This window comes from Dermacentor albipictus, chromosome 1 (genome assembly GCF_038994185.2).
Source record: "Dermacentor albipictus isolate Rhodes 1998 colony chromosome 1, USDA_Dalb.pri_finalv2, whole genome shotgun sequence".
Classification (NCBI taxonomy): domain Eukaryota; kingdom Metazoa; phylum Arthropoda; class Arachnida; order Ixodida; family Ixodidae; genus Dermacentor; species Dermacentor albipictus.
This window is the reverse complement of record NC_091821.1, coordinates 460,192,934-460,212,563: the sequence shown is the minus strand read 5'-3', so window position 1 is coordinate 460,212,563 and position 19,630 is coordinate 460,192,934. Positions and strand designations below refer to the sequence as shown.

Genomic DNA, 19,630 nt, shown 5'->3' with positions numbered 1-19,630 from the left:
TGAACACTGAGAATGTTGAGGAGAGAGACACCGTGAATTCACGATGTATAACTCTGTTACCAGCGAATAATCTTTTTAGCTCTCAGGTGTCTCTCTCATTTCCTTTTACTTCGTCGTTTTTGTTTTGCCTGGTTTTCCTTTTTGTCAGCCGCTTCCTTTTGTCGTTTTCTTTCGCTACCCACATATATTTAGAGAGTGTATCGCGAGAATTTACTGAAGCTTATTAAAAAGGTCGGTCGAACGACGAAAACAGTTGGGCAAATAAATAACTGCGAAGTTGCGCGTGTCATCTGTCTAAATACCCTTGCCCTATCGAAACATCTAGTCACTTCTACAGCAGCGGCTGCCACCTATTGAGCTTCTAAGGAGTTATCGTCTCGCATTCCTCCAAGTCCAGTCTATTGCGCTATCATCTGAGACTGCGTGATTAATCAGGTTCACGAGAACTTCCATTCCTTTGAACGCGGGACTACCACTTTCGTGTGTAACAGCAGCGCAATGTCCCACAATGTTCTCGCTCTACTTCAGCATGTGGGACCGACAGTGCTGAGGTTGGTGTTCCATGTGGGAAGCGTCGACATTGTGGATATCGAAGGAACGCGGGCTAGAGAGCTGGGACCTGGTGTCTTCTACCTAGACAACGCCTTCCAAGAAATGCCGTCTTCAACGGCCCTAGCCGCCGACGGCGTGGCGGCGCATGCGCTTCATTACAATCTCGTGAAGATTGCGTACCAGGATCATTTACCAAAATTCACATCTTCTTGATCCCTAAATGTAGCAACAAAATGAAACTTCGCTCTCTGGAATGCTGTAGAGCTATTACGCTGATGAATGTAGGCTCCAAAATTTGAGCAACAGTCTTATCTAATCGACTTCAGTATGCAATATCATTACTTATTCGACCGCACTAGAATTGCGAATTAAAAGGCCGTTCCATACATGAAAACTTATATCTAGTAAGAACAGCTGTTCAGTATTGCTCATTCCATTGTGTCCATTTTCTTTCTTTCTTTATTTCCTTATGACACCGCACGGGGGTAATACATAAGGGGTGCGATTGCAATAATAGTTGAAACAATATTAGGTAAGGTGAGAGAATTGCTGCCACTTCGTCCATGAATGCACATGAACTGGAGATGGCAGCAATGTCGTAAGGAAAACCGTTCCAGTCAACAACTACACGAGGAAAGAAAAGAATACGAAAAGTGACAGTGCGCGTTTTGGGCCGAGTGATACTTAATGAATGACCAGTGCGACCTGATGTTCGTGCCGGCGGTGAAAGTTATGGTGCGATGGCGAGTAGACCATAAAAAAAGGTGAAATAATGACAGGCTGGCGATACGACGGAGATACGAAAGAGTTGGTAAACTGGAGTCTACTTTTACGGATGATACTCTGATGTCGTAAGGATATGCTCAGTGAATGAACCTAGCAGTGCGATTCTGTACGGCTTCAAGCGGTTCAGTACGGTAGAATTCATGCGGGCACCAGATAGCGGAAGCGTATTCAAGTTTAGGACTGATGAACGATTTGCATGCTAGTAGTTTTACGTGTGGAGGAGGTTTTCGTAAATGGCGTTTACAAAAACCGAGCTTTGTGTTAGCAAATGTTTTTTAAGTGCGCCAACTAACAATTCGGCCAGTATACCCGAAGACTTCATCTCGAGATTTGAATGTCAGAAACGTGCTCACTTCAACGCTGAAGCCAGTCAGCTAGATCGCAAGCAACGTTACAGCATCTCTCGTCGAGACGGCTTTTTTCGTCCTGGAGAGGAAGGGCTCTTTCGTATCTTCGAACGCCCATTCGCACACCCGGTGTTCGTAAGACGTTTGAATCGCGCTGCCTTGGACTCCGCATTATTCCTGAACAAACATCGCCAGTGTTATATCGTGTTACTCTCGTCCAGGTTCCTTCGCACCATCGTTATCATGGCTCGGAGGTCATTTTCGTTTCCGTCTCCAAGGATTCGTTCGGCGTTTCCTTCATGCCTAAGTCGCACCTGGCTGGCCACTTGTGCACGCGGGGAAATTAGTGCTATGGCAAAGAAGTCCGACACGGCTGTGGGCGACACGAAGGACGTGGACAAGAAGGCGCAACAGCGTAGGCTTAGCCGGTACAAAAACCAGGAACAGCGTCTAGCCCGAGCCCCACTTCAGTAGCGCTGGCGATCCGGCTGCGGAACTCGGCACGGCGCACTTCTTCTTCCTTACAAATTCCCCCCTCGCTGAAGACGGAGCCGCACAGGAGGCCTAAGGCGTGGTGAGGACGAAGGGCTCGTGATACGGCTTGAGCCGATATACGTGCACAATTTCGCGGCCTCGGCGGCGCAGATCCGTAGGAAGCGTCAGAGGTTCGATAGCGTAGTTTACAGGAGAAGTTTGGCGTAGAATCCGGTAAGGTCCATGGTATAGGGATACGAACTTGGAGGAGACACCTTGTGTCGAAGTAGGAGGCACCCACAACCAAACAAGAGCGTCAGGCGAAAACTGGTGGTGGGGGCGCCCGTCGTCATGACGAAATTTCTGTAGCGCTTGTTCTTGCGTTGTAAGGGAGCGAGCTAGTTGCCGACATTCTTCTGCATACCGGGGAGCTTCGGAAGCCGGTGTACCCTCTGATAAGTCGGGACGGTAAGGGAGAATAGTATCGATGGGAAAGGATGGTTCGCGGCCATATAGAAGAAAGAAGGGAGAAAAGCCCGTTGTTGACTGGGGTGCCGTGTTGTAGGCGTACGTGACATAGGGAAGGATGAGGTCCCAGTTGGTGTGGTTGGAGGCGACATACATTAAAAGCATGTCGCCAAGAGTTCGGTTAAAGCGCTCTGTCAATCCGTTTGTTTGCGGGTGATATGCACTGGTACAGCGATGAATGATGCGGCATTCAGCGAGAAGTTCTTGAATGACGTCGGCGAGAAAGACGCGACCTCGGTCACTCAGGAGTTCGCGGGGAGCGCCATGACGTAGAACGAAGCGGTGAAGCAGGAAGGAAGCAACGTCACGAGCCGTCGCGGCTGGTAGAGCGGCCGTTTCTGCATACCTCGTGAGGTGGTCTACAGCTACAATGACCCAGCGATTGCCAGCAGCTGTGTATGACAGAGGCCCGTAGAGGTCTATCCCAACCCGGTCAAAGGGCCGCGAAGAGCATGGCAAAGGTTGCATTGGTCCAGAAGGGCGGCAAGGATCAGGCTTGCGGCGTTGACATTCTGTGCAAGAGCGAATGTACTTGTGCACAAATGTGTACATACCACGCCAATAAAACCTATGACGTAGTCTGGTGTAGGTCTTGAAGAGACCAGCGTGTGCGCACTGAGGGTCGGCGTGGAAAGCGGCGCATACATCAGTGCGGAGCTGCCGAGGTATTACAAGCAGCCATTTGCGGCCGTCAAAACTGTAGTTACGGCGATAGACAATTCCGTCGCGGATGGTGAAGTGCGAAGCTTGTCGGCGTAACGCTCGGGATGGTGGGCGTGCAGGTGAAATAGAGATGTAATCTATCAAAGACGAAATCCAGGAGTCCTTGCGCTGCTCCAAAGCCATGTTGACAGAAGCGAATGGGAGAAGTGGGTCGTCTAGGACAGACACACTGACAATGTCGGCGTGGACAGGCGAGCGCGAAAGAACATCGGCATCGGCGTGCTTCTTGCCTGAGCGGTAGACAACCCGGATATTGTACTCTTGGAGCCTCAGTGCCCACCGGGCAAGGCGGCCGCAGGGATCCTTGAGAGACGAGAACCAGCAAAGTGCGTGGTGATCGGTGACGACATCGAAAGACCGGCCGTATAGGTATGGGCGAAATTTTGTGATGGCCCAGATGATCGCGAGACATTCTTTTTCCGTGACGGAATAGTTCGCTTCAGCTTTCGTCATAGTACGGCTTGCGTAAGCAACAACATATTCTTGGCAGCCGGGCTTTCGCTGGGCGAGCAGAGCGCCCAGACCAACACCGCTAGCATCCGTATGGATTTCCGTGGGAGTAGTTGGATCGAAATGGCGCAGTATCGGTGGTGTTGTGAGCAGGCGACGTAGCGTCGCGAAGGCATCATCGCAAGTCGGGGACCACGCGGAAAGATTGGGGTCTACCCGAAGAGGCTCTGTCATAGGTGCCATAATCGAAGCGAAATTTCGAATAAAGCGGCGGAAGTACGAGCAGAGGCCAATGAAACTGCGCAAGTCTTTTAGAGTCGTCGGCTTCGGGAATTCTTTAACAGCACGGAGCTTAGCGGCATCAGGGCGAACGCCGTCCTTCGACACGACATGTCCGAGAATTGTCAGCTTGCGTGCCCCAAAGTGACATTTTTTCAGATTTAGTTGGAGGACAGCGTCACTGAGACAGCGTAAAACCTGCTCCAAGCGGTGAAGGTGAGTAGGAAAATCTGGTGCGAACACTACTACATCATCCAAATAACACAAGCGCGTGTTCTATTTGAGTCCTCGAAGAATAGTGTCCATAATCCGCTCAAAAGTCGCGGGGGCGTTGCAAAGTCCGAATGGCATCACACGAAATTCATATAAGCCATCTGGTGTGATGAAAGCAGTTTTAGGCTTATCTTCTGCAGTCATAGGCACCTGCCAATAACCAGAGCGTAGATCGAGGGAGGAAAAGAACTATGCACCTTGTAAGCTGTCGAGGGCATCGTCGATCCGCGGCAATGGATAAACATCCTTTCGGGTTATTTTGTTTAGGCGATGGTAATCCACGCAAAAGCGGATCGAGCCATCCTTCTTTTTAACTAAAACAACTGGCGATGCCCATGGGCTGTCGGACGGTTCAATGACACCACACTTTAGCATGTCACCTACTTGCTCATCAATGACGCGTCGTTCTGCCGACGAGACACGGTAGGGTCGCTGCCGTAGCGGTGAGTGAGAACCGGTGTCAATATGGTGACATACAGTCGTCGTTCGGCCCAGAGAAGTGCTATGGCTGTCAAAAACAGGGCGAAATTTCTCGAGGAGACGGAGAAGGTCATGGCGTTGCGTGTGGCTTAAGGCGTTGTCGATGACGTGGCTGAAAACGTCTTCAGGCGATGTGGCAGGTACGGGACTACAGTAGAGGGTGTTGACCCCTGACGACCCAACAGGAAGTTCTGACGTGGTAATGGTGTGGTAAGGCTCCACAGAGCCGAGAGACTCACCGCGAAGCAACGCAATCGGGAATGGGAAGTTGTTGTGTATAGGAAGGTGAGTAGCACCAGCTTGAAGGCTAAGTAACGCAGTTGGGAGTGGTGAGAGGTGGCGGTGAACGAAAGCAGTGGAAGGCGTGAAGAGTACGGTAGAGTCGGAGGCAACGGAACAGGATACAGGTGCCAGAACGGATGCGTGCGGAGGTATATGGATGTCGTCAGTGAGGGACAACTTGGTGCAGGAAAGCGAAACGTCATCAGATATGGCATTGCCAAGCGAAGAGAAGGCGACTTCCGCACGGGAGCAATCAATAACAGCTTGGTGACGGGAGAGAAAGTCCCAACCTAAAATAATATCGTGGGAACAGTGGGGAAGAACGACGAACTCGACCGTGTAGAGCACTCCTTGAATTTCAAGTCTGGCGGTGCACGCAGCCACCGGCTGGACGTGCTGTGCTGTGGCCGTGCGGAGTAAAGGACCGAAGAAAGGCGTCGTGACTTTTCGTATTGAGCGGCATAGTTTTTCGGCAATTACAGATATGGCGGCACCTGTGTCAATGAGGGCAAGCACAGAGACTCCTTCAACAGCGACATCAATAACGTTGGGCGGCGAAAGAAGAGGGCTTGAGCGTTGGGACGATGACGCAGTTCTTGCCTCGGGAACTGCGCCACTTAGTTTTCCATGTCAGCGGTAGAGGGACGTCGACGCATCGGGGAGAGCGAGCGACGACGAGGAGAAGCAGAACGGCGGTCGGAAACTGGGCGAAGGCTTGGGCGGGGAAGGGGCAAATCGCGGTCTGGAGCGTAAGACGACGGATGGTCGTACGCGGCTGTGCGTGGGTCATCACGTGGATGAAGTGGACGGCGGTGGCACAGGCGTGCGACGTGCCCGGGAATACCACACGAATAGCAGATGGGCTGATTGTCCGGTGTGCGCCAGGGATCAATCACTCGATGGGCTGGAGGTCGTGGCGGCGTGGGCGTAAAAACAGGGCTAGGCATCGGAGGCGAAGCCTGGAAGGTTGGTGGTCGTGGTCGTAGTCGTGCGACGGCGTCGGCGTAAGTCAATGGGGCGGTGAGTTGAGGCGCCCGTTCCAGAGGAAGGACCTCGGACACTTGTTCTTCTCTAACGTGTCGTAGGGTTGGGCTAAGGGACGAACTTGACTCTGGTGGGTTGGAGATCAGGGAGAGCTGGCGAGCAACTTCTTCCCGGACGAAAGCCTTGATTTGCGAGAGGAGTGTGGCATCTGGAAAAGGAGAGGTCAAGCCGGACAACGATTCCTGATGGGGAACAGGACGGCGAGTGAGGAGGCGTTGACGGCGGAGCTCGTCATAGCTTTGGCACAGTTCAATAACTTGTGCAACAGTAGATGGGCTCTTTGAAATGAGCATCTGAAACGCGTCCTCGTCGATACCCTTCCGGATATGCTTGATTTTATTGCCCTCAGGCATGGATGCATCGACGCGTTTACAGAGATCGATGACATCTTCGATGTAGCTGGTAAAGTTCTCACCAGGCTGCTGAGAGCGCGACTGCAGACGCTGTTCGGCACGAAGCTTTTGCACAGCAGGGCGGCCGAAGACCTCGCTGAACTTTGTCTTGAACACCGTCTAGCTTGGAACTTCGCTTTCGTGGTTCCGAAACCACAAGTGGGCAATTCCGGTGAGGCAGAAAGCGACGGTGGTCAATTTCGTGATGTCATCCCATTTGTTGTTCCGACTGACGCGTTCGTATGATGAGAGCCAGTCATCAACGTCATGGTCGTGAGTGCCGCTAAAGATAGGAGGGTCCCGCTGGCGGAACGTGCCGGGGCATACGGTAGACTGGGGAGCAGGTGGTGGTAAGCTCGTGGCGCTTTCGGTGGTCATGATGGCAGGGAGAGTCCGGCTGCGCAATTCCAGGATTGCAAGAGACCCAGCAAACCTCCACCAATTATGGCGAAGAAGTCCGACACGGCTGTGGACGACACGAAGGACGTGGACAAGAAGACGCAACAGCGTAGGCTTAGCCGGTACAAAAACCAGGAACAGCGTCTAGCCCAAGCCCCACTTCAGTAGCGCTGGCGATCCGGCTGCGGAACTCGGCACGGCGCACTTCTTCTTCCTTACAGTGCGCTCATCATTCATGCGCTTCATCTTCTCCTCTGTATTTACTCATCATCACCGTTTTGTGCATGTTTCGTGGGGCTCTCGCACGAGAGAATGACGAGTGTGACGGCCTAAACGTTGTTTCATATATACGGAGTGTTTCACTTAACTCGAGACAAACAATAAAACTCTGCAAATTCTACGTACTGGACAGAACCAAAATAATGCTGTTTGCCGTCGCTTGGAGATACCAACATTAATTTTTGGATTCCGCTAAGTTGACATTTAGTCTTTATCAATTATTTAAATTCCTAATTATTACAAATAAACTGTAGGGGTGTGCGAATATTGAAATTTTCGAATACGAATCGAATACGAATAAGGCGCGAAACTGTCTTCGAATATCGAATCGAATATCGAATATATGTGTAGTATTAAAAAATTGGAAAACGAGGTAGCAATAGCTTTATCACCCTTTATCACCCTTTATCACTCAGGCTGCTTCAGGTTAAAGAGGCACTCATTATAGGTAATGCACTCAGGTAATGTCAGCTAATGCTCTGTTAGGTAAACGCTTGTTACAGATTATCGCGAAGCAAAATTGACTGCTCAACATGTTCAGAAAGTAAGGGCTCTCTATGCAATGTGACAACATTTGTCCAGGTAACATTTTCTAGGTGCATATTTTATTGCGCATACTTACAAAGCCTGAAAGTACACCATATATTGTTATGAAAGAGCCCTGGAATAAAGCTTGGTAAAAAGAAATTGAAACTGATCATGTCTCACGGGCCTGATGCAGATAGACTGGAACAGAACGCACACATTCATAGTAAGGTTCGTTACAGCACTTAAGATCACAGTGCTGTAACGCTGTGTCGTCGTTTTGTACCTTCTTTCGTCCCTGTTTTGTGTTGCGCTGTAACGAACCTTACTATGAATCCCAACAAACTGGCCCAACTTGCCATCTTGATGGAGAGCATACAGATAATGAGCGGATCATGTGAAGCTCTCAACGAATAAACATGTTTTTAGGAGAATGTGGAGCAAGCATTTAATTCGTTAATTGCTAAATTATTCACAGTCTGTCCGAATATTCGCCGTTTCAACCATTATTCAGCCGTCCTCGAATATTCGGGAATTTACGAATATGCATTTCTCGAATCGAAAACGCTTAGAATAAGGAAAATATTAGATTCGTATTCCAAATTTCGAATATTCGCACACCCTTAATAAACTGTAATAACTTTGCATGCATTCGCGGGCTTTTTTCATGCTCCCTTAACACTTTTATGTAGCACGTATTTACTAACAGAACGCTCTATCGGGAGTTTCTGATGTTGGAGTATCTACTGTTTTCTAGCTGACGTTTGTCAAGTATTTATAGTAACTGAGATGTTAATTGTTTATTGAAGACTAATTATCTCATTCAGCGGAATGCAAACACTAATCTGAGTATGTCCAAGCGACGGCAATACTGCCAAAATTGCTTACATTGAAGCCAATATTGTCATTGATTTTGCAGCTAGGTCCACGAAGTCATGCTAGCTATGCCAACATTACAATGGCAAAGACGAATATCGAAGAGTCTGGAAATGGCAAGGCCTCTTTCTGAGCCAACAACGTCAACAAGAACGACTGAGCTGGTTGTGTGTGTGTCAAAATTCTCTTGTGTCGTCCTGTCGCGCTGCACTGTGTTGTCATGAATCCCGACGATTAGCCCGCCAACGTGCCTTACCCAGAGAGCAGCATAATTGCACCCCAGTGACAAGTAATTGAAGCCACGTAATCTGTCTTACGATAGCACTCAAATACGACTGCGGTCCCGTAAGATCTTATTGCATTCAAACAAGAAACTGGACACCAGTGCTACGTATTTACCACCTGCTAAATTTCTTTTATGAAATTAGAAAATTTGCGAGTGCTAGTTGGAATCCGTTGGCGCAGGACAGTAATAAGTGGGAATCGCAGGGAGAAGCCGTCGTCCAGCAGTGGACATAAAATAGGCTGATTATTATTATTATTATTATTATTATTATTATTATTATTATTATTATTATTATTATTATTATTATTATTATTATTATTATTATTATTATTATTATTATTAAACTTCTTTTTGCAGATTAACAGATACCCGCGTGGCAAGGTGCTCGGTGGCTCGAGTTCCATCAACCACATGATCTATGTTCGAGGAAATCGAAAAGACTTTGATAGATGGGCATCTGAGTATGGCGCCGAGGGCTGGTCGTACGACGACGTGTTGCCAGACTTCATCAGCATTGAAACGTCCTACCTGGACATCGACAATGGTAAACGACGACTACCCGATATAGTATGCATGCAGTACGTGGGCATTCACCTTCTTCCTTCGGCAAGGGCAAAAGCGTAACTGGCAGAGCTAATTGTTTACCAAACGCCAGGAAAGCGCGAAAGAGGAACGTACTCGTTAACGAATGGACTGTATCGGCAGCGATGTGTATTTGGACAGTACTTAAGACAGAAGCAATAAACTCAGTAGCAGGATGATTACTAAGCATTTATATCCCAGGAAGTCGGTTTGAGCTAGCGCTTATTTTTGAACGACGTTCACTGACGCGACTGCACAGTACTGCTTGCATCAGGGAGGAAGGGCGACGGGGGTTGGCTTGACCGGGTGTGAATTTTAGCAGCATCTTGCCTAGGAGGAAAAGCGTACTTATCGCGACAACCTTTCTGGAGCAGTATGAAATATCCATCGGCCCTTTGTGTTTATAGAACATTTTTATCGCATCCTAGAGAATTTTCATCTCGCGGAAATTTCCTAGAACTAGACAAGATGAGCGAAACGTGAGTTTGCGTTTACTGGCAATCGATAACACGCGTTTATCAGAAAATAAGCGTGGCAATAAAACGCGCAGCGATAGACACACGCTCTTCTGCGTGCAGTTATGCACGTTTTCCTCTTATACTGCTCCAAAAACCAATGTCTTCAGCAGAAAATTGCATTCGCTTCAAGCTCTCACCTCAGGCTTGAAATATGCAGCGAGGTCACCGGTCGTCACACGTAACGTTCTCGTCTTGCGCGAGCGTGCCTGGTATTATATACACAGGCAATCCTTAGCAGCGTACAGAAAGAAGACATGGTAGCTTGTGCAGCTCAGTTGAGCGGCTGTGCCTTGATTATTGCAATAACAATTATATGGACATTCTAGGCGCATTTCTGCAGTCGCCGTTGGCGTCGTCGTGAGGTTCCGTATTAGTGAATACGTGCGAGTGTGAGCCAGCGAACGCAGTCGAATATAGCGTGCGCCAGCGACGAACTCGGCCCGAATGCGTGACCTCTTTGGCGTGTGAGGTGACCGAATGCGTGACCTCTTTGACGAGGGAGGAGGGGCGTTCTTCTCCGGCGGCTGCTCGGGTGCCTCGATGTCCTCCTCGCCCGCCGCTCCATACAGAGTGGAGACAACCTGGGCGTCTACTACGGCATTGTCCACGCCAGTCGCGGACGCCATAGCAGACGCCTTTTGTGGACGCCGTAGGGAGGCGTTGCTGGCACTCGTGTTTCTTGAAAGCGATCAGCGACGTGGCTAAGGCCGCACCCGCGTGGGCCTCATCTTCAAAGTGATCTGCCTTGTTTTCCATCGTGCGCGTATTGTCGGCCGCTTCGTATGCACTGCACCTTCGGCGTTTCGTTCGCGTTGAAGCGACAGGTGCACGGAGGCCAATCATGCTTTGCCCTTTGTTTCGTCTATCTCTCTTAGGCCCATCCGACGTAGTGGCATAGTGGCTATGGCGTACTAAGCAGGAGCTGAAGGGTTGGATTTGTTACCGCAGTTGCCGCATTTAAATAGGGGCGAAGCGCTAAAACGCCTCTGTAACGTGAGCTGTATGCACAGTAAAGAACCTTAGGTGGCGAAAATTTCTCCGCAGTGCCCCATTACGGCGTGCCTAGTCTTCATATCGAGCTTTTGTAACGCAAAAACCAGGATATATTCTGCCTCCCTCTTGTTCCATACACTGCCTCACCTCTACCAACACATCATGGGCGGAACACCGAAAGGATAAGCGGTGTTCACTTTGTCCATGATGGGATAGTTTCTTCCAATTCCACTCATGCGTACTGTGTCCTATGAACACTTTAACCGAAACAGCCTTGCATGGTTTTGCTCATGCATTTGGAGCATTTTGTGCCAACTCTCAGTTTAGCAAATGTGGTGGTGCAGACGCGACAAAGCATACTCAAAGTATGAACCTGACTTCAGCACGTTTTACGCATTACCAAGCTTTGGCAAGGTGAGGTTTAACACACGACTCCAACAGAAGGAGGCAAATTTAACGAATTGATTTGTGTATACATCTAACTTTCTGATGCCTACAAAGCCTTTGCAAACGAATGCTTTGGATGTGCCGCATTTCATCAATAATACCAACAAGATATGAAAGAAACTTTTTTGATGTTCCTGAAACAGCAAAGCACTACTACCAAAAGTCATGCAAACACTGTGTCAACGCTACAGCTCGCGCTAGTAGTTGCAAATCACTTTTCTTCTCACGAAAAAGTTAACGAAGGCGTGCTAACTCAGCCGTCTCATAATCGTGATCCGGACTGTTTTCTTAGTTTTGGTTCCTTTGCTCCCTGATGCTGCCGATTATGCCAGTTTGGTATACATGAGCTGGCATTAGCATTGCTTGCAGCAATCCAGTATGAATTCTCAAGCTTTTTTTGTCAAGTTTTTTTAATAGAAACACGGACCTATCGGGAGCCACTTGCTTGCGAGCTGCCTGTTTGCCAGAAATAGTTATTGCAGCAGAACAACGGAACGGCTTTATTTACATCGTTTGCACGTAGAACCGGGTTATTTTAGCGATTGCCTCGGGTACCTCACATTTCTTATGTGAGACATAGAAACTGGCCTTCCACAGGTGAAATAAATTTTGTTGCAAAATATTGGTATCCTTATGAATCTTAGAGCGCAGTCGTAAAGAGTGCGGAAGCCATTCAAGTTCAGTTGAAGTAGATAAGTGTATGTTCAGATAAATACAAGCCATGTGTCTGGCAATTTTTTGCTTTTAACGAAAGCTTTATGTGCCACAGAAAAATGTATTGGATGAAATTACATCACGTTGGTTTTGTTAAGTGTGCGTAATATTTGTGAAACATACGAGACACTTCACTGAAAGCGAGAAGTTGCTTTGACGAGATCAGCAAAGCTTGTAACACCAGGAAAATCCTAAATGCAACACGTAATTACGATAGTGCGAAGAAAACGGAGATGTTGTTCTATCACTCGAATTACTACAGGAATACTGTCGTCTTTTTGTGATGACATGGGCATTGTCATCTAAAAAGAGGTCGAGTAAGTCTGCTGAACTTTATCGACGCATAGATACCTAGGTGAAAGTATTCGAGATGCCATATTTACGTAAGACTCGTCTAAATACTATACAGAATAATGGGTTGCTGTGCGAGGTTTTTCGACGCTGCCCTACTTACATTATTACCAGTATACAGATTACTTCACTCTTCAGATGCGTACAGACCTATCTAGATTATATAAGCCTAATGGGTGTGGATGATCGTGCAGTACGTGGAAAGCTCTGGGGACAGATATTCATCTGCAATGTCAGGCTTCTACTTGCCCTGGAGTGCCAGTATTCTCCTGTCTCAGCTCTTCTTTGTCCTAATTTATGATAAGTTTGTTCCATGTAGTATGACTCAGAGAAAACGGCGAGAACCATGAGAAGTGCACTCCGTGTCATTGGATATTTATTTTTGTGCCCCTATGTGGTAATGTGTTTCAGATCACTAAGTATCACATTTAGGCACTGAATGAACTGACTGATCGTACTTTTACAGGATACCATGGAGAAAGTGGGGAAGTCCCTGTCACTTTTCCCACTTCGCATACAAAGGCTAGCAACTTGTTTTTAGAGGCTGGCCGGGAGCTTGGTTACAACAACGACGACTATAATGGACCGAACCAGACAAGTAAGATAAAATGAAATGAAGCGACGCATGCGCTTGTACTTAGGATTACAATCTCCAACTTATTGAAATAATATAGGAAGCATGTGTCAAAATTTCAGCTGCCTGTACGGGAACAGAGAAGTAGCGCTTCTCACCTATTCAGCTTTAAGGAACATATCGTTTCTAGAATATTTAAACCCAGACTAACGAATATTGTCCATACACGAGAGAAATCTTTCAAATCGGAGAACGGTGTCGGTTTCACTTGTTTTCTTGTAAAAACTTCGTTGATTTGTGTCATAAATCAACTTCCATGGAAAAAGTTTGCATATGGCATGAACGTGGCCGATGCGAATGCAGAGAAGCTTACAAATGACATATGTCACTCTCTCAAAATATATGCAACAACGGTGTGCACATCCAATTGTTGCTTGAAGATCACGTACCAAAAAGAAGAATAGCTCGAAGGAATGAACCGTCTCAAAAGACAATACAGTGAATATCAACATAGCTCCTTGTGCTGAAGATAGGTCTTACAAAATGCCAAACGTGCTCGTTCTTGGCATAATCGATACAAGGGTTGTCTGAATGGTGGAGCTAAAGAACTTTGTAGCATGAGGAATCCTAAATACGTGGGCGCCGGCTTCAGATCGTACATTCCGCAATTTGAACATCAATTGATGCAAGCAGGAGAGCCGAAACCACGTGGAAATATCTTCCAAAACATTTTTGTTTTATATTTGCAGCTAAAGAGAAACACGTGCCTCGTACAAAATATGTACGTGTAGAGCAACTGTTCAACGGGATTCGGTTACAAGAGACCATTCGATGTTTGATATTATGCTAAATTTACCGTTCCAATTTGAAACAATAATGGCGAAACTCAGCTTTTGTTTTCAAGCCATGTGCAATAAAGTGGCGTTATTGTAATGGTCGCTCTGTTAATTTAAATCACCCTTTGGTATCTTGATAGTAAACACTATTGTGTAGCCTTCTGCATTTCGCATGCCACAAGCAGGTTTTTTTTTTATTGGCACTCTCTTGGTAGCATTACGTGTAAAAAACTAATAATGCCCTATGCAACGGTGCAATTCTTCGGTGTATTCGTGCCATTCTTGAACAAGCGTTCTACTGCATTTTACAGTAATAATTCTTTTTGTCTTCGTCATAGCTCTAATAAAATAATGATGTGAACGTGCAAAACAAATATACGACAGCATGGATGAACCACTGTACGCTTCACGACTAGATGTAAGCTCGAAGTGATCCTACACAAGCTCAGTGAGTATGGTAAAGCGTAACTTCGTGAGAGCTAGAGTCGTTGGTCGTGCTTAGTGTTGCAAAGGTTTAGATGGAAGAGAGTGCAACGTCACCAAGATCTTCAGGCGCTGCCAGTGCATTCTGCGCAGACTGCAACAAAAAAGTCTCAGCACACTAATGTCATGAATTTTCTCTGAAGTTGAGGCTAGCAAGCGTGAACGTGTTTACGGTTTGATGCCCTGACAAAGACAAGTATCCGGGTCGAAACGTTGGCTTAGGTGACATTTGTTGTTCTACCACAGTGAATGACTTCCAGCACGCAGCATCCTGTGAAGCTCCTTCTCGTATCGAGTTTAGCACAGTATATTATTGGGAAAATTCCTAACAAGTTCGAAATATTTCTATTTAAACGATCAGCGCTAAAGAGAGAAAGCTGGGTGAACCCTGTGGTCTGTTATTTATTTTGCTTGTGCATTGAATGTTTTGTAAAAACAGTGCAACTTCCTGATAAAATATTTCACCGTGTTGCGTTTACAGGCGCATAGAATGCAAATTCAAAAGCTTACGGACCATGTTCCACAATAAAAAGTATGGTTAAAATGCATTAGTAACTCATAACAACCCACATCTTGGCGTTAGCAAGCTGTCGTTTTAAGCCTCTCTTAGTGATTTCTTGTTTTCTACTTGTTGGTAACTGGGGCTATGAGCAACAAACTGTTACTTTGGCACTGCATTGGACACTTATGACTATCCGCTTGTCTGGCAAAATACTTTCACGTCAATGAGTCCCTCTCTAAAATTTCTGTACTATGCTTATATGTATATACAACTTTTACAGGCTTTTCACGGGTACAAAACAATATTAGGAAAGGAGAGCGCTGGAGTTCTAGTAGATCCTTTATTCCAAACGACGTCCGCAGAAGAAAAAACTTCGACGTCGCACTTTATGCACGTGTGACGAAGGTAAGAACTATTTTCAATTCATGTTTTTGCATAAAAAGAAAATATATAATATGACCATGGTTAAAATGCCTTAGACGGCGTGCAAACTAACTAAATCATACAGTTGTCTGAAGCCATAAGTAGTACTCATTTCTGTTATTTTTCGCTAGTCAGAAGAAAAAAAAAATGCGAGCGTCTTAAGTGTGCGGCGTTCGCAGGTTCTTTTTGAAGGCGCAACTGCTGTAGGAGTGGAGTACAAGCGCCACCTTGGAACGTACTCCGTTCGGGCAAAGAAAGAAGTAATTCTTTGCGCTGGAGCCATAGCCTCTCCGCAGCTACTGATGCTTTCAGGCATAGGACCTCGAGAACATCTCGAATCTCTTGGGGTAAGAGGACGGTTTGATTTCGATGGCTGGTATTGATCTCATGCTATCGTGGTTCCTATGTGCAAAGAACAATAACCTGGTCATATAAGATGTCCTGAAACGTATGTACATTGGGCAGATTTATTTCGTGACTAGAAAAGCGGAATGCTTCGACCTTTGGAAAGAATACGCAGATTCAACGCCCACGTTGAAATATTGTGAAGTGAAACGTAAGCAATAGGCTTAGCTTTAATGCGATAACCCTGTTTGTTTGCAACGCGTGTTCCATCATAGCCACTACTTGTCCACCCGCCCTATCGGCGTATTACACTGTATCTGAATTCACCTCGGTTTCCATTGCCCCTTCTTTGGAATCATCCCAGTTTCGACCATAGACCATCTTCCATCGACCAACTTTCCCCGATGAGAATCCGACGGAGCAGGCGCGCTAAACCCTCTAAAATGAAAGGCATGGAAAGTTTCGCTTTATAATAAAGGAAATACGCGCTTGAAGGCGTATATTTGTTACCATTAGAATGCCTAGGTTCCGTTCACTGTTTATTTAGGAAGTGTTTAGAGAACAAAGGCTTCCACCAGCACGTATAGGTGGTGCTGATATATAAAGAGTTACTAGGAAAGTACAAGATCAGATAATCAGTGTCGAGAAATGATTTGAAGGACTAATTATTTTTAAAAAGTAGATTGCTACAAAAACAAAGAAATAAATAACAAGAGAAACGGCCACAATGACCAAAAACTTAACCTGTATATATCCCTAGACTGTATGTATGGCTAGGTGCAGCTCGAAGGTACAATCTTCACCACTTATTGCCTTATTTCATGGGAAATTCTACCAGTATTTGAGGTACGAAAATTGGAAGAGTGCAAACTTGAATACTATGCCATCACTGAATTGAACTGCATTGTAGCACTAGCGTTGCTTTCAATACCAAACCTACCACTACAATCCGTATCAGAAGTGTTTGTGTGATGCTCCCGGCGTTCTTAAGCGTTTGCTCTCACGCAAGCACGCGGTTCACATATTGCAGATAAACGTAATAGCAGACCTTCCTGTGGGCGAACATCTATTCGATCACCTCACCGTGAACGGAATAGCGGCAACGACTGCAGAGAACATCGAAATCAACTATTATTTACCGTCTACAGTGCCACTTTATTCGCTGTTTAGAACAGGTAAGCGAGAACGCACAATTGCGATCGACGTCTCCTTTGTCTTTTCATATTTGTTAAAGCATGTTGCCGCGCTTGAATTCTCATTCATGGCATTCATGCATCATGCGCGCGTATGTGATATACCTAATAAAACGTGCACAAGGAGAGCGTGGGAGAGCTTGAGGTATGATTTCGCGAATGTTTCGTGGGGCTGTAATATTTTTAATCCCTTATGGTGTGTGACTTCCAGTGTTTTTGTGGTTTCCACACATGCCAAAATGAATTAAACCAGGTTATATTCGTTTTTAGGGAAATACGAATCATGGTAGAGGGTCGAACATTGAAGTTGCCCAGGAGCTTGTCTTCTTGAAGTGGAAAAGATAATAGCACTATTTATGGAAAGTGAAACCCGCTACCATTTACAGGGTCAACCTAAAATAAAATTGCTAATCCTAAATTTTCTGCCTGCACATATATCTACGTCGCACGTGATAATGAAAAATATCATGTTAGCTTTCAAAAACGCTGGGGGCATATTTTTGGAAAACAATTTCAAATCTAACCTATACTTTAAACCATAAGACTAAATGTATATGCAAATGATTACCTTCATTGTGTTCCCAAATTTCTGTGTCGCTGCTCTCAAATCCGGAAAGAATAAGATTGTGCTACCGCCGACGCGCTATTGGTGTCAATTAAATAGGTAATGTACGCGACCTTGGATGACGACGGAACTCTGTGCCAACGATTACCTTCTAATTACGATGAAATTCAGGAAGAGCAAAAATATTCGAGGTGTCAATAGCAAGTTCACACGCCCAATCGTGACTTCGGGCATCTCGATGTGCAAGCTACGAAATTATTCAATGTAGTGTGAAGATGCGTACCTAGTAGCGTTAAATAATTTTGCGAATGTATTTGAAATGTTGACACTATCATATAAGGTCAAACAACACAAGCTTGTTGGCGCATTTTCCTTTATAAGATCAACTTGAGCTACCCTGTCGGTCGTTAATGGTGGACACTGCGCTTAGTACACTTTATATTGAGTACAAACCTGTCTACTAGGCTCAGGAAAAAAATTGCAATTAAAGCAGGCATTAACTGATGATGTCAAACGGCTGCGTTAGGATATTAGCCTACTTGTCTAATGAGATCAGTAATGTATGCATTGTTTTTTTAATACAGTGCAGATCTAAGTGGGCATTGCAAATTTTCAGTTCCCTCGCCTACAGTGGGAGAATTAGCACCTTATGAAAGTGCCAATCCGTACAAAAAAGCACAGTGTAAGACATACTACCATGACCATTCACAAATGCAATTATGATGGACCTTTACAATTTTCTTGTTTCAGGGCCCCTAATTCATGCTTATGGTGTCGAATGTGTCGCCTTCTTAAGCACACCAAACGCCGATCCCACGCTTCCGAACATTCAATTTCTCTTGGTGACGCTGAACCCCACTACTCCGGAAGCGGGATACCTAGCCAGTCTAATCGGAATATCGCAGGTAAGATCCTAATTTTACAGCGAAGCTGTTAGACTCTTCGTGATCGGCACGTTTCGTGTCAGTCATCATCATCAGTTTATCATCATTAGCAAGGGCTCATGCCATCATAATCAAGCAAAAATATAATGACTAATCCTCTTTGTAATGCAGAGGCTACAGCCACTCGTCAAAGTGAAGCGCACGCTGCGGATGCGGATTCCCGCATTTACGGGAATCACGCATACAACGTGCACAACAGCGTACGTTTAAGAGCAAGCTCAAAACAAGCATCTGTCATCATCAGTAATGGCTCATACCCCCTTAAGCAAGCTGTTTCGAACCTATACAATGGTTCGTACCATCCTAAGAGATAGGCTACAAGCGCTCAGTAAAGTGAAGTGAACAGTGCGTAGACTTATTGAAATCACCCATACAACGCGCATAACCGCAGCACACTCATGGAAATCACCCATACAACACGCATAACCGCAGAGGTTTCAATAAAGAACAACGTCAAATAAAGCATCCGAGCCATCAAATAAGCGCTGCATGCCAACCTCAGCAGTCGTAGTGATGATTTTGCAACATCTTCCCGGGATATCCAGTTTCGCAAGGCCAGCATGGCGAGACAATCTTTAAGTAACTACTGTGGTGTAAGAAGCCTATTGAGGAGGTTCACATGCACGTTCAACGCATACACATACAATCAGGACACAGTAAAATTTGTAGACAGGTAACCTCGAAAAATAGCTTTCACAGCGTGTTTCCACCTCCCACATTCCACCCGGCCCATGCACTCAGCGAAAAGGAGTCGATGAGGCGTCTGTTTCGACAGCACGTATTTTGTATTGGCGCGCGGGAAGTGCTCCGGAAAATATTCTCAGTGACAAAGTGGCGGCAACACTGTGTTCCACATATATGGGGGCTATTTTGCCTCCTCTGTACTTTTCCACGGTGAATCATTCGTCGGTGCTACGTTATTTCATATTGCTCCCAGTCCTAAACTCTGATGAAGTAATACAGTCTTCATACCATGAACTTTCTGGGCTTTACTGTGTACATTTGACAGTAGGCATTTGCTACATTAACTGGACACACACACAAACGATGGCACCTAAATCTTTCACGCAGGAGTGCAGTCTCCTATTTATCTTATGTGATGTCATGCTGTGAAGATTAGTATTTAAGGTGGAGGACACGCTGTACCTTGCTTATTCTTAACGCGGTCGTGGGGGCTCTTTTGTT

General features: G+C 46.1%; 1 protein-coding gene across 1 annotated transcript in view; it reads left to right on the top strand.

Annotated features, from left to right (window-relative positions):
- LOC135902826 (glucose dehydrogenase [FAD, quinone]-like) overlaps positions 1 to 19,630 on the top strand; it is an 82,991-nt gene that overhangs the window by 18,447 nt on the left and 44,914 nt on the right. Inside the window, exons 3-8 of the mRNA XM_070531382.1 lie at positions 9,333 to 9,519; positions 13,047 to 13,178; positions 15,256 to 15,380; positions 15,578 to 15,745; positions 16,774 to 16,918; positions 18,252 to 18,406. Of these exons, the coding sequence (XP_070387483.1) occupies positions 9,333 to 9,519; positions 13,047 to 13,178; positions 15,256 to 15,380; positions 15,578 to 15,745; positions 16,774 to 16,918; positions 18,252 to 18,406 (912 nt within the window). The remainder of the gene's footprint in view (positions 1 to 9,332; positions 9,520 to 13,046; positions 13,179 to 15,255; positions 15,381 to 15,577; positions 15,746 to 16,773; positions 16,919 to 18,251; positions 18,407 to 19,630) is intronic.